Source organism: Lichenostomus cassidix, chromosome 2, assembly GCF_008360975.1.
Source record: "Lichenostomus cassidix isolate B80296 chromosome 2, HeHo_3.0, whole genome shotgun sequence".
NCBI lineage: Eukaryota > Metazoa > Chordata > Aves > Passeriformes > Meliphagidae > Lichenostomus > Lichenostomus cassidix.
The window spans coordinates 26,680,266-26,694,896 of record NC_139482.1 but is presented as its reverse complement, the minus strand read 5'-3'; the positions used below and the strand labels follow the sequence as shown (position 1 = coordinate 26,694,896).

Genomic DNA, 14,631 nt, shown 5'->3' with positions numbered 1-14,631 from the left:
TTTGCTGTATTTCCCCACCATAAGCCTATGACAGATATTTCTTTTGATGTTTTAACTGTGCTATTACATTTCTAAATAGTTTTAGACCTCTTGCCAATTAAGGCTGCCATTTTATATTTTGGAGAGAATCTTAGACTTGGTACAGTTTGCTCTTTGACAGCACTCTAAATTACTAACATTGCTTCCTGTACATTAATACTACACCATGCAAATAATTTAAAGCAGAGAACAAATAAACACTATTTTCATTCACTTCTCTCCTTCAATTTCTCTTTGCCTTCTGCTTGCACATTTGCTTTCTACTCTCCTTTATACATTCATATACACACTAGAGATACCTATAGTAAGGGATATCTCTCCTTGATCTGAATGCATCCACTGTGATAGCTGCTTTTCTGGAAAGAGCTATTCTGTGATAACAGCAATTTTTGCAGGTCTTCTTCTGTCAGCTGCACTTTTACAGAGGAAGAGGCTGTAGTATACAATTTTCTTCTTGAAAGAAATGCTTAAAGAATGGCTCTTTCAAATTGGCAACCATATCATGTCATTCCCTACAGGAGAGAAGTAAAGCTACTCTAAGTGAAAGATGGAGCCAGATACACCATCAAATAGTGAAGAATATAGAGTTCCACAGAGAACAAATATGAGAGATAACAGTTGGGAGAAAGACATCATTTATTCCTCCACACCTTGTATCTTTAGCTCTGCTAAGCACAACAGCAGGTGGCAGTCAAATCCAAAGAGGATAATTCTGAAAGGAATTCCAAGAACAGAACATTATGCTACAAAATTAACGTACCAAAAAAAGAGTAATAAAGAAACACTCCACTCAGCTGTGGAGTCTTGTATATATGTATGATGCACAAGACTTCAGGGCAAACCTACTAAAATCATTAACGAGTCAACAAAAAAAATCCTCCCAGGGTTTTGCAGGACCATTTTACAAACAACTTTAAATATGACACCCCATTATTTTAATTTTTTTTTCAACATTCTAAGAAAATTCATGTATACAGAGAGTAAGTGCTGCAGTACAAAAGTACCTGGCCAACCACTCACAGGAGACAGTCTGGTTCTTCAATGCATTATTTAGCTTACTAAGCAGCTCTGTAACAAACAGCTTTATTGATTGTTTTAAGTGAACTCTAAAGGATAAGCTAGTGAAAGGCAATCATGGACACAATTTTGGACTTGCCTCTTCCACTGACAAAGCCTAACAAACTCTGAACAGTAGATGAGAAGCATTTGGAATCATTTTAGAAAATTCTTTTATTTGCACTGAGTCCTATGTGGTTGGGTCTTTCCAAAGTGGTCAAAGTTACCTACAACAAATACAATCAAGGATCCTGGAACACTGAATAGAGTGAAAAACCTGAAACACTGAGTATACAATATGAAAAGCAACTACCAAGTCATCTCTGCTAAATAATATTGTTCAATAATAATCTACAGCCATCATGTGACAAGTCAAGCAGCCTACAGTAGCCTTTACAACACCCTCTTTTTGAGGGCAGTGATAAAATCCAGAATGCAGGTGAGGTTAATGTCACTCAATCACCACCATCCTGTCTATTGGTCCTTTACCCTCTTTTTCCCTATCACAAGGCAAACAACCAGCCTTTGACATGATTATGTGAAATTACCTAGTGATCTCTACTAAAACATCATGTTACACACCATGTACAATTCCTCACCCAGGGTGCCTGCATCCTGACAGATGGGAAAAGTGGAAAGAACTACTAAAAGTGTTTGTCAACAGCCTCTGTCCATAAATTTCCTTACGAGAACAGCTCCAGTATCACAAAAAATCCTTGGCACATGTGCTATACCAAACATGAAAAAGCAGCTGTACTTCCTACACATTTGATCAAAATACTGTAAATAAACACTCCAAAATACCTCAAGGAAATGCTTAAACTAACTAGGAAGCTACAATATTAATAACTGGATGTAAAAAAAAGGCAGGGAAACCTAGACCATGTATGGAAAATAAGAATTTTTAAATTACCAAAGGCGGAGTTGTGTAACTGGTAAAACTGTGACCACATTTGTCTATTAGACACAGAGGTCCATTATGTTATGATCAATATAACTGTAAGCAAGAACTAAAAAGGCTTAATGCCTCACTTGCAACATAATTTCAAGAGACTCTAACACCAGTTAGAGTAAATGCCAGTAACACCAGTAAACGCCCCTGGCTTTCTATGCTATTTTGCTGCATGCAATGATGAAACACTGGTAGACTACCAGCAATTCAACATTGGTGGTGCTGGCAGTTAAAAAAATTGAACTGTCCGAAGTAACATGATTAAGAACACATAAAACCAATACAGATTAAGATGCTGCTGCTCTATGGAGAGAAACTGACTTTTCAAATGTTTTGAAAAGAAGTATCTAATAAGTATTAACTGCAGCTGTAGACTGAACAGAGAAGGAAATGAAACTGACCACTGATCCACGATTACACATTTCAGAAACCAAGTATTTAGTTTAATGGAAAAAACAATGGAAAGGGAAGAAAGTAATTTAACAAGCAGTTTCCTCACTTCTACACTAGCAGTAATTTTGTCATATGACATTTCAGTAGATGTCTATTCAAGCTGCAAAACCACTCGAAATTAAAGATTGCCAATTTTGACTTCGGTCACTAGGAATTGCCTTATTTACAATGTTATCACACACATTAAATTGGTCACTCTACATCCTGTATTTCCTTAACATTTTCCAGTTTACCCATTTTTAACATCTAGCTGTTTAGGATAAAGTATTGCATAGGCCATGACTTTTCCTAGCAAAGCTGCATTCCTAAACAATCCATAAAATTGAATTCAAATACAAATTGAATAATGAGCTAGAGCATATATTTAAAAAAAAACACCCAATCTAAGAGTTTCACATCTTGTACAAAGGAAGTGATTTCTGAGAGACAGTTGAACATGCTAAGACTCAGTCTCTGAGGCACTTTAACAAGTATGTGCTCATGAAACACTTAAAACATCCCATCCTCACTGAGCATGTCTAGACACTCAGAGGCGGTCAGGCTGCCAAAAGACCATCACACCAAGATGGAGTTAATAGAACGCAGAATAATCTTTCCGTGTTGCAGAAAATACACAAGAGATGAACACAGGCACCAAAAAGAAAAGCAAAAGAAATTAAAGCATGGGTAGTAAAGAAGGAGACCACAAAAATGTTCAAGACTGAGAGAACAAGCCAAACAACACTGAACCAATGAGCAAGGGGTCTATAGGGGACAGACTGAAAAGACAAGGCACAAAAAATCACAGTAGGGGGAAAACAAAGGAAAATAATCACTGGATGGGAACCCACCCTGGCCAGACACTGGAATGAAAGCCTAGATTTCTGTTACTTTATACCTCTGCTGTCTGCAAGCACATGGAATAACAGAAATCCCAGTGTTTCCAAAGAGAATGGTAATTGAAAATGCATGTCAGTCACTCTGAAGTTTTACTCAGAGAGGCAGACATCTGTACAGACAAAAGATATTACCTGGGATGAAGGTACTCCAAAAGAACGTAATGCTGGTATTTTTCATTTTCTCAATTAGAAAAAGCCCATGTGAATTCCACTCTCAGGAACTACACACTAATATGAAAATGTGATAATTTACTAATGCTTAATTAGTCAATATTTTCTTTTGCCTTCACTGTCTACTGAAACACCTTACAACTTTACTGTTGCCTATCATTTAAGTTTAGTCTCAAATCAAATGTATCTGTTTCTTCGTTGAGATTTCAGTACTATTTAACACTTTTATTAGTATTTTGAATCTTCACAAACATTTCTTTATATTACAATATCCTTTATAGGAAAGCAATAGTGTAATCTCCATTGTGCAAAGGGGAAACAAGTTACATAAAGATAGTAATATTTACAACTTTTTATTTCTAGATCAAGACATAGGTTTTTAAGGATAGCTAATATATGCATTTATGTAGATCATTACTTGTATTAAACAGATCTTCTACTGACTTCAACTGCAAGAACAGTAATAATATATATGCAATTCAGGCTCCACACTCAACACCAAAAAAAAAAAAATTATGAATATATCTAAAATCCTGAGTCTACAAGACTAGCAGCAGAAGTAGTGACAGGATTGAGTTCTTCATAGGCCACATTCAGTTATTTTCTTCTTAGCTACACTGCAATAGAGAGCCACTCATTAAATTCACGTATCATTCTTGTTCAGGGACCACACTACATTCCTCTGCATGATTTCAATTTCAGTATATGTGCTGACAAAACTGACCCAGTTCACCGATGAGAAAGAAGTGGTAAATTCTTGCTTTGGAGTCCTGCTGGGAATTACTCTACACCTGTACTCTGATTTCTGACATCAGTGTCTCTCCTGCTGCTCTCATTGAAGAAAAAAACTCCCCAAAGCACGCTTTAGTTAACTTAAAAGCAAAACTTCAAGTAACTGATGTGTACTGTGAAAGATACTATAAAAACCTTCAGTTGAGTATATTACAGCACCATCATTTCAAGTCACATTTTGTATGCTCTGACTCCAAAGGGACAGCTTTTTTGATTGATCCCACATTAAGATTACATATGACATTCTTTCTTACAGAATAAATTCTTCAAAATGTTTACAAAAACCAGAATACATTACTCTAGAATATGGCATGACCATTAGAAACAGAGAAGCCATTAAAAATTACTTTGTGCAGTATTTGCATAATGAAAAGCCTGCAGGCTTGAAAACTATTTACTTTAAGTAAATTTACATGAATGTAACAGTTCTAAAATCAGTCTCCCTAAAGAGATGTCAGAATGTTGAGATCTTTTAAGAGGAAAAGGCCAACTGACTCTTTGTGTGACCTAAATCCGAAAGAAATTAACTACACTGTAAGTAAAAGTCCATGTTGCCTTATAGATTTTTGGTGGAAATGGAGGTTAAGTGATTTGAAATATTTTTTGTAACGAAAAAATATGCCAAGGCACCATGACCCTGAAAACAAAAATTCAGAAATACCAATTGCTTCCTGAAAGTACTTAATAACTTCTCAAATCCCTCCTGCATTGCATATTCCCAAAAATCTGGCAGAACAATGTAGATGTGCAATAGTTTAGATGTTCACTGTTCAGTCCTAATATACTTGCACAGTACCATCTCCTAAAGCTCATGCGCATGGGCGCAACACAATCATCAGGGAGAAAACAACTTCAAAATTCTTTTAATTCAGTATTTAAATAATCTTTCAACTTTTCCAATTTGTTTTGTTCCCTGAAACACCTCTATGTTCACTTGTGAATGAAATAAACACATGTTGTGGAGCTGTGGAATTACCATATTTACGGGATTTTTCTAAGTGCACAAGGAGAATTTATGGTCTTTTCAATGCAGACTGACTCTTACTTCTGACACATATATTTCCTTTTGAAAGCCAACTGTACAATGTCAAGCAAATACTAAATACTGATTTGCCACAGGCTTTACATGGGGAATCCTATATTTGTGTGTGTGTGTAGAAAAGTCCCTTTATTTAGCCATTTCTTCCCACCAAATCTAAATGGACTAGGTGCAACCAAATTTAACAGTATGTTATATCAGCTTCATTTTAAATCAGTACAGATGTTCTGCTTTAAATATCCTGCAACTAATCATTTAAACTTGTATTACATGTAAGAAATGCTTTCTTTAACTGAAGAGGTTATTTGCAATAACTTTCTATTTCCCAACTTCTCCAAACCCTCCCAACTTCCTTCTTCTACACTGAAAATTTTTGAATCTCTTGCTATTTCAGAGTGTTTTCACAAAATTTTAAGTGTTACTAAACAGAACATTAATTTCTCCTGCAAATGATATAGGTTCAGAAATGCTAACATAACACTTGATGAGATATATATGAATGCAAAACAGCAATTAGAAAAAAAAAAGTAGAACTTGGGTTTTTCTCATATGCTTGTTTCAATTCAGTGCTGCATTTTAAAAGGAAAATCCATTCAACTTCCTCAAAATGAAACTGATTTTGAAATACACTCAAGTCTAGATACTGACCAGCCCCCTTCAGTATACATACAATATCCTAAAACCCAAAAAGGATATAAATTACAAATGAATGTTCTGCACCCATACATTGTTGAGTCAGGAAGGTGTATTCATTATTTTTAATAAATGACTGCTGACCAATTAATATACTGCTCTGAATTATGTGCTCATCACCCATACAGTCTTTCCAATTCTCATTATCCCTTAAATCCTGACTATGCTACCATTCCAAAACAGGGAGATTTTCTTTCGTAATTAAAAATTATTTCCTTTTACAGCAAATTATAGCCTTATTCAAAAGAAAGGATCAAAAAGCCTCAGAACACAATTAAAAGAGTAAATTAAACAAGTCCCCAAAAGTCTTGACATGAAATTGGTAAGATGACATCAGTCTTACTCTCTTAAGCCATTTCAGCCTGTTCTACCAGAACAACCAAGGGAAATAAGTCTAAGCCTGGGGGGAGAGGTGGTGAGAACAACAAAACCAACCAACCAAATCAAAACCAAAACAAAACACAAACAAGGAGCATTAGGACATATCTTAAAACTGACACTGGGTAAATCATTATTAAGCATTTTTAAGTTCACCAATACAGAGGAACTTGCCAAATGTTAAAGAATAAGCCTTTAAACAGGAATATTTTTGTACTGTACATACACACAAAAATAGAGCAGCATCCCCAGTACAGAAATAACAAAGTCAAGTTATTTGATAAGCTACCATAATGCTTTCCTTACATCTCATACATCCTGCATCTCCTTGTTTATTTCCCTCAGCATATGCCACAGAACATGCAACATGCAGTTCATTCACCAACATGGTCCTATCCCTCCTTTCCCTTTCCTTCAATATACTTGAATTTACGGATTTTGTTTTGGCATCTTCTCTATTTTCAATTTCTGTGAATGTTCACTGCAGATATAGGAATCTGCACATATAGAAGAAAAGACTGCAAAGCAACAACACTCTGTGACAAGGACTTCCTTCTAGTATGAAATGTGTACACTCTTCTGCATATTTCTATCTGAATGGACACCTTAAGTTAGTCTACTGTAAAAAACAAAAAAAACTGAAGTGATTATCTTTTTGCTTTAGGTTCTTACTCACCAAGTAGAATTAACGTTGAGAAAAAGGCAAGTTCATAAGTGCACAACAAACTACTATACAGACTTGTTCAAAACAAAATGGCTTTAGATTCTTCTTACTTCAATAGTAAATACAGAGAATTACAGTCAATATTATCTCTACACTGAAGAACTCCAAAGCAATAAATAGTTAGGACAGTCTGCACAGAAGCTACTCAAATGTTTCTACCAAAACTTGTTTGACAATCATGAGACTTCTGCTGAGAAAACAGTAATCACAACTGAAATACTGATTCCCAGTTATCCAATCGAGTCACTCCCTTAAAGGGGCTCCAAGTCTCAACAGACTCACTACAGGCATTCTGTCTCCTGTATGATATTAAATGAGCAACCATAAACCAAAAACGAGATAATTCTGAACCGAGGAGACGAGAAAGCATATTTACCTGAAGCATCTCCAACTTTAAAATCACTGTCATCAGAGCTATCATAATCTAAAGCTTCCAGCAGCGAAGCTGCCAAAGGCTTCACCTGTCTCCTCTTCGAACTGCGGTCCACTGCAGGGAAAAAACAGTGCTGTTACTGGGTGGCATAAAGAGAATTCAGCCTCGCTAAGGGCATTTAAATTACGAGGCAGCACGGGCGTGACGGGCAGGGGCAGTCCGAGCGCAGGCGGCAGACGCAGCCGCACGGGTCCGGGGACACCCGCTCACACAGGTGAGGGGAGGCAGGGCAGGGTCCGCCCGGCGCAGCGCCGGTGCTCCCGCAGGCGCCGCGAACCCGCCGGGAACCCGCCGGGAACCCGCCCGGCACCGCGTACCGCCTGCAGCCCCGGCAGGGCTGGGCGGGCACCGGGGCCGCCAGGCGCCGCCGGCATCCCCCGGGACGCGCCTCGGCGCGATCCGCCGGCCACCAGACGCAGGGGGGACGCGCAGCCGGGACCGCGGGACGCCCGAGGGACGGCGACGCGCCCGCTCGCCCGGGGGCGGGAGCGCTCCGCGGGCATCGCGGCACCCCCGCGGGGCAGAGCCGGCAGAGCCGCCGCGGATCACTTACTAAAGCCTGCGCGGGTGGGCGGCGGGCGGGCGGGGGCCCTCGGGTGCAGCGCCGCCGAGCCCCGGGCCCCTTCCCCAGACAATGGGCACGGCGGCGACCCGGATGCAGACCCGCGCCCGCCCCGCCGCGCAGGCCCCGCCGCGCAGGCGCCGCTCGGGCGCGTGCGCACGTGAGGGGAAGCCGGGGAGCGGCGCTGCCCGCGGGGCCTGGTGGGGAGGCGGCGCCGGGCACACCGGGACGGGCGGGGAGGAGCCGCCGGGCACACCGGGACGGGCGGGGAGATACTGCCGGGCACAGCGGGACGGGCGGGGAGGCATTGCCGGGCACACCGGGACGGGCGGGGAGGCGGCGCCGGGCACACCGGGACGGGCGGGGAGGCGGCGCCGGGCACACCGGGACGGGCGGGGAGACACTGCCGGGCACACCGGGACGGGCGGGGAGGCGGCGCCGGGCACACCGGGACGGGCGGGGATCGCAAACCCTCTGCCGAGCACCGCTCATTCTCAGGGGGCTGCCTGCGAAAAACAGCTCAGAAACACTCTGGCACTTTTCCATTGCCCCGGGTGGGAACGGAGCGGTACAAAGCTGTTCTCGTTTTACTCCCGCTCGAAGGGCTGAGTTTCTCGTGGGTTCTGTAGCACTGTCGAGCTCATTCCTGCACTTCTGAAGAACGGCAACCCATTGCATTGGGAAGAAAAAAAAAATTGGGAAGAGGTGTTCAAGGCCAGGTTGGATGGGGCTCTGAGCAGCCTGGTCTAATTGCAGGTGTCCCAGCCAGGGATTGGAGCCAAGTGACCTTCAACATGCCTTTCCGGCCCAAACCAGGCTGTGATCCTGTGACAATGCAAATCCCAGCGACTAGGGTTTGACCACATCACACGAGTCTGGCAGCTCCAAAGCACAAAGCTTAGTGAGTGGTGAGAGATGGACAGTGAAGAAGAGCGATGCTGGGCCGTGCCTTCGCAAGTGTCCCGACTTTGCCTCGGTTGCACACGGTTTTGCCAGAGTTCCCTTTGCCTCTCCTCCGCACACCACCAAAATGAGCCATCTGCACAAAATCTTTAAAAAGAGCGGATGGTCTGGCACACTAGTATGACTTAAGCTTAAGGGTCGAGAATAGTGCTAAACATGAAAGCTACCAACAGGATCATAAGAGCTTTACAATTGGAAAATGTGTGTTTCATGATGGATAAATGTAGGGCCAAACTGTTCTATGGTGAAGTGTGGAGGGGACATAAAGTTTGGCAAGTAAAGCGTGGCCAGAGCCTGCACTACATTTAGGATAGTGCTGCATATAGCACCCACACAAATCTTCCCATAGCCAAATTCCTCTTGTCATTGCAAAGATGGGTAGCTTGTCATTGGTGTATAAGTGTTTTTTAAATAGAGCACAGAGATGGCTGGTTGGTATATGATAAAATTATGCAGCTGAAATACTTTCAACTATAATTTTCTGTGTTTCTGATTTTGAGTATTTTGGAAGGACAGAAAATTCCAAAGATAAGTGTGAATTCTGTGTTAATTCTGTGCTTGAATTTCCTAGGGTTTGTTTTTTTTTTGTAGCGTGATATCACATCCGTAGTTGATGTGTTTACGCTGACTGCTCCTGTTTCCTGCATCAATTCTTTGGCTACCTAGGAAACGTGACTGCACAATTAATTCTTTTCCTGAATCTGCTTTTGCCAGCCCTACCCAAATATGCTATCGGCCCATGAACTCTAGTATTTTCTTCAAAACTCTTGATCAGCTTCCCTGTTCAATGAGGAGTTGTGCATATCAGCTTTTCCCTCCCTTGGTGTCTTTTTTACCTTTTGACTGGCAATCCCCATCCTACTTTCCCTTCACACACTATTTGAGTCTTCGAGGACAAGAGGCAGAGCTCAGATCCCTTCATTGAGGCTCTGCAGATCCATGATAACATGTGCAGCAACAGTCTGCCAAACCTCCTCCCTGCCAATGGACAGGCCCCTGACCTTGTCACATACACAGTGATTGGCAGGACAGGACAGTCACAAATCACATACAATGGGAAGGAACACTAAAAAGAACTGTCCCCAGATTTGGCACAAATGGAAGATCAGGCTGAGGGGCACAGACAGCTTCAAAGAATGAGAGCATTCAGCACGGACAAAGCGGGAGGAAAACCCTGTGGAACAGTGGAGGGGTTTATGAATCCTTTAAATAAGAATGTCAAAGCAGATGTATGGACTGCCTGGCTTTCAGTTCAGCCCTCTGGGGCAGCCTGCAATGCTAGGATTATTCCAGTCTCTACCTACATAGTTCTGGCAGGAATAGGTAATCAAACAGAAGTTAATGAATGGCTGCCTGCCCTTGCTCCTCATTAGCACCTCATATTCCTCAACTGTTCCTTCCTCCTTTTCTGTTTTACACTCTGTCCCATGACTCAAGCCCTCTCAGCCCTTCTCTCTTACTCTTTCTTGTCCCAAATACTTCTTTTCCGCTCTCCTTTTTTCCCTCTCCAAAGGAATATTCACACTTTCATTTCTGAAAATAACGTGGACACACTCTTTGTTATCTTCTGTACTCAGCTTGCATACTTTGCCCTCATTCCTCAACAGAAAAAAAAAAAAGGACCACATCAATAAAATGAAAAGAACTGTGAAATGCCTAAAATTTATTCACTGTTTCTCTAACCTTTTGGGCACTACAAAGATAGGGCTTACCAACAAATTCTCCAAATGTAGTAATTAGAAGTAAATAAAATATACAATACAGAAATTAAGTACAACTACCAGTTTATCTTTTGAACATCAGTCTTTGGAAGTTTCTGGCTACTAGAACACCTAGTAAAAGGTAATGCCCCCTTAGAAGATGCTTTACCTCTTTTGGTAGAGTCAGATTATTTCAAGTAACGGGAAAAGAAGGGAAAATTCATGCTCCAAATGAAAGAAACCTTTAGAATGTCTGATCCCCTTATTTCTGCAAGGTCTTTGCCCATCTCAGCAGAAAACCAAGGATGTTGAAATGTTCAATTGCCTTTTTGGTAGAAGAAAGGAGGTAATACTGTCACACTGCTGGAAGCTGGGCACTGTGCTGACATTGGATAGATTCTAAGTATTGTCAGTTTAGCACCTTTAAGTACTACCCTCATGCACATACAAAAACTTATCTTAAAAGGTCATTTCAGATGAAAATTGTGAAGAGCTGAAATAGCACACCCAGTATGAAAATGTCATGGCAGCTCCATCACTAACATAATACCTAAAAAAAAAAAAAGCCTAGAAATATTTCAGTGTTTCAGGTCATGTCAAGCACATCAGGTCTTTGAATTGTCTCAGCGTTCCAGTGGTTCTCTTCAGGTTGAGCCTTCAGTGCACAGCCTGTTGCAACAGTAGGTGTCTGAATCTCCATTTCAGTGCTGCTCTTCAGCTGCTGGAGAAAGAGAGAAAACAATATCTTCTGCCTGTATTTTTGCCCTAAGAAAAAAGAATCTTTGTTCTGGCTCTGTAAAGACCATTTTAGAAGGACTTACACAATAGCAAGAATACAGCAGAGAATACAGTCACATTCAAATAAATTACCTTAAAAGTATAATTCTTAGTTTAATGAAATTGGTGAGTTTTCAAAGGAAGAAGGGCAACATTTCCTCAAGTAGGAAATAAACTCAAGAGTAAGTATGTTTATAACTTATCCGTCAACTGTAAAGGGAGAATAATAGTATGAAATCTTGTATCTATTTTTTTCCTGTCAGTGAGCAGACAGTTAAAGCCATGACCCTCCTGTCTGAATCCAAATGGCAGACTCTTTTTTTGTCTATCAAAACATCACCATCCTTAGAATGGAGACTGACCTCTTCAAATATCTTTCCAAAAAGAAATCTTCCAGCTTTTACTCTTTAACTGTACCATTACAGCAAGCACTTTCAGTGATCTCTGCTCTTTTTGTCTAGTATTGTATGGTAAAATATAAAGAGAAAAAGACTGGATCCGATGTCCTTGCTGTTTTAAATTACAAAGGGAGAAAATTCGGTATGAACAGTCACTGAACAATAATGCTTTGAAATAAAGTGCAGACTGCTACAAGGTCTACTGCAGTCAAATGCTGCCAGGAAAGTTCCCATCAGATATTGAGAGATTTCTGACATTCCTAAGGCCACACTCAGCCTCAGTCAATTAATTATGACAGGGTTTTGACTACATGGTACCCATGTTGTAAAAGAGACCAGGAAAAGTGAAAAACAACAGTAAAAAACAACCATAATGTAGCTTCACTAGAAGAGCTTTCTGAACTATATATATTTGCACATATATTCCCACCATTACCCTGGCTGCATATGCCTACATTGTTAGCCACTATGAGACCACCCCCAGTCACTCATACCCGTACAAAGGACATCATCCTCAACTCAAACCTCACTGCAGGTTCTGCCACTGAAGTTATGTCTGAAACATTCAGTGTAAAGCATACCTCACATGCAGCTTTCCTATCTGCCCCTTCAGCTAAAATTCTTGTCTAGGCTCATCTTCCTTCTCATTTCCATCAATCTCCTCTTTCTCTGGTTTTCGAAAAGGCAGCTCTGATGTTACCATATCTATTGTAATGATTCTCCTTAGCTTCTGCCATGTTCCTTTTCCATTTTTATCCTTCCAGTGAATTCACGTCTGCTGCATCAGTCATAAATTTTTGAGTTTGATTTCAGTCTGTTTCTCAGATTATGCTTTCTTTCATCTGCCTTCTCTTTGCAGCAGATGAAATACTCCATACAAATTTTTTAACACAATATATTGGCCTCTAGTTTACTGTTGAATTTTCAGACAAATTTGTAGCCTTTTTTCCAGACATCCTTCATACTTAAAATGTATTTCATGTAAATAGCTACAAATTGGGTTCATTTTTCCTCACAAATACCCTTCCACCACCATGCTCCCTAAAAATTTTGTACCACTACATGAATATTGTGTCCCATGTTGTCTCATAATTTGTTTGTATAGCTGCTATACCAGTATAGCAGTATAGCAAGTGTATGTTGTGATAGATGTCTCTGTTTCTGTTTCTAGTGCTATGTATGTATTACCAAACCATTTGGGGCAGGCCTAGTATTTCCATTTTCCTATTGTTTTTCTGTCTATTATTTATATCAGACCTGGCAGAACTTTGAGTCATGATTAAAGTTCCCAGACATAAAAGCTGTAAGAGGAATATTAATAATTCTATCATGTGACTTTCAGACAATGAACTCATCCAGTAAGCCATTTCCCTTTTTTTTTAAAAATACATATAATTTGGGCCACTATATAAAAAATAAGAATACTGAATAATAGCAACAACAACAACAGCATTTTGTGAAAATTTTAGATTATGGAGGTGTTTTACACGTTCAGATTAAGGTATATCTAGCCTAAGTGGACAGCCAGTGAACAGCAGGAACAGAGCAGATATATCTGATATATTACACTTATTTCCCAACTTCCAGTTACTCTCAATGTTTCAATGTGACTTTCTTGATCCTCTTGTGGTTTGTCCCTTTAGTGGCCTGTAATGGGTCTTCTCTCTAAGAACTTGTCCATTCTCCCTTGTAACCCATGTAGAGTTCTCAGTATAATACCTCAGTATTATTACACAGAATTCCACAGATTGGAGGCGCATTGTGTATGAAAACATTGTTTTGTTTGCTTTGAAGCTGACTCATGTTCTGCTATACTTCCCAAATCATCTCTTTCCCAGGCTGAATAATCCCAGCTGACACAGTGTGATAGTGTGCCTAAGATAGACATCAGTGTCTCCAATGCCCCATGGTTTTCTCCAGTGAACTTCTCCCATCTTTATAGACAGCCTTTCTGCAGGGAGAGGAAGCACTGACATGCATGCAAATAGTGCATTTATTTAGTTGAATAATAGTGTTTTCTCTTTTGTTCTCTATTTTTGCTCTCTGTTTCTTTCATGTTATTTTTTCAGGTTCTTCTTTTCTTAGGGCATGAAGTGAACATTGACTGCACAGAAATGACACTTCCATAAAATTATCATAATCCCAAGGTCTTGTTCCTAAGTCAAAGCACTCAGCTCAGATTCCATCATTTTACATGCAAAGCTAGTATTTCTTGTCTTCAGAAGCACAGATTTCTCTACATTTATCTATGCTGCATTTCACTTCCTTTGCCTATATCTCTGCTGAATTTCACCTGCTATTTTATTTACTGTCCAGTCAAGTAAGAATTTACACCATTAGTAGCTGAACTGTTTCATACCTGGGCTCTTTCAGAATTTTTGTGATAATGCTGGTTTCCATGTATTTTATCGGAGCATTTTATCTTTTTTTAAAAATATTTTGCCTGTAGCTGCTTCCACAATAACTTCAAATTCAGGCAGACTGTCCACTGAGCCCTCTCGCCCCCAAGAACAGCACTTTAGCATGGGAGCATCTTCATTTCTTTTTCACAGAAAATACTGATGGAGAAAATTCATCTCTCTGAGTATGTTTCATGTAAATCATCTGCTGCGCCAATGGATGC

General features: G+C 40.4%; 1 protein-coding gene across 1 annotated transcript in view; it reads right to left on the bottom strand.

Annotated features, from left to right (window-relative positions):
• Positions 1-14,631, bottom strand: part of PHF14 (PHD finger protein 14) — a 180,964-nt gene that overhangs the window by 151,346 nt on the left and 14,987 nt on the right. The window contains exons 3-4 of the mRNA XM_085049823.1: positions 8,162-8,676; positions 7,552-7,662 (exon numbers count right to left, since the gene is read on the bottom strand). Of these exons, the coding sequence (XP_084905949.1) occupies positions 7,552-7,662; positions 8,162-8,676 (626 nt within the window). The remainder of the gene's footprint in view (positions 1-7,551; positions 7,663-8,161; positions 8,677-14,631) is intronic.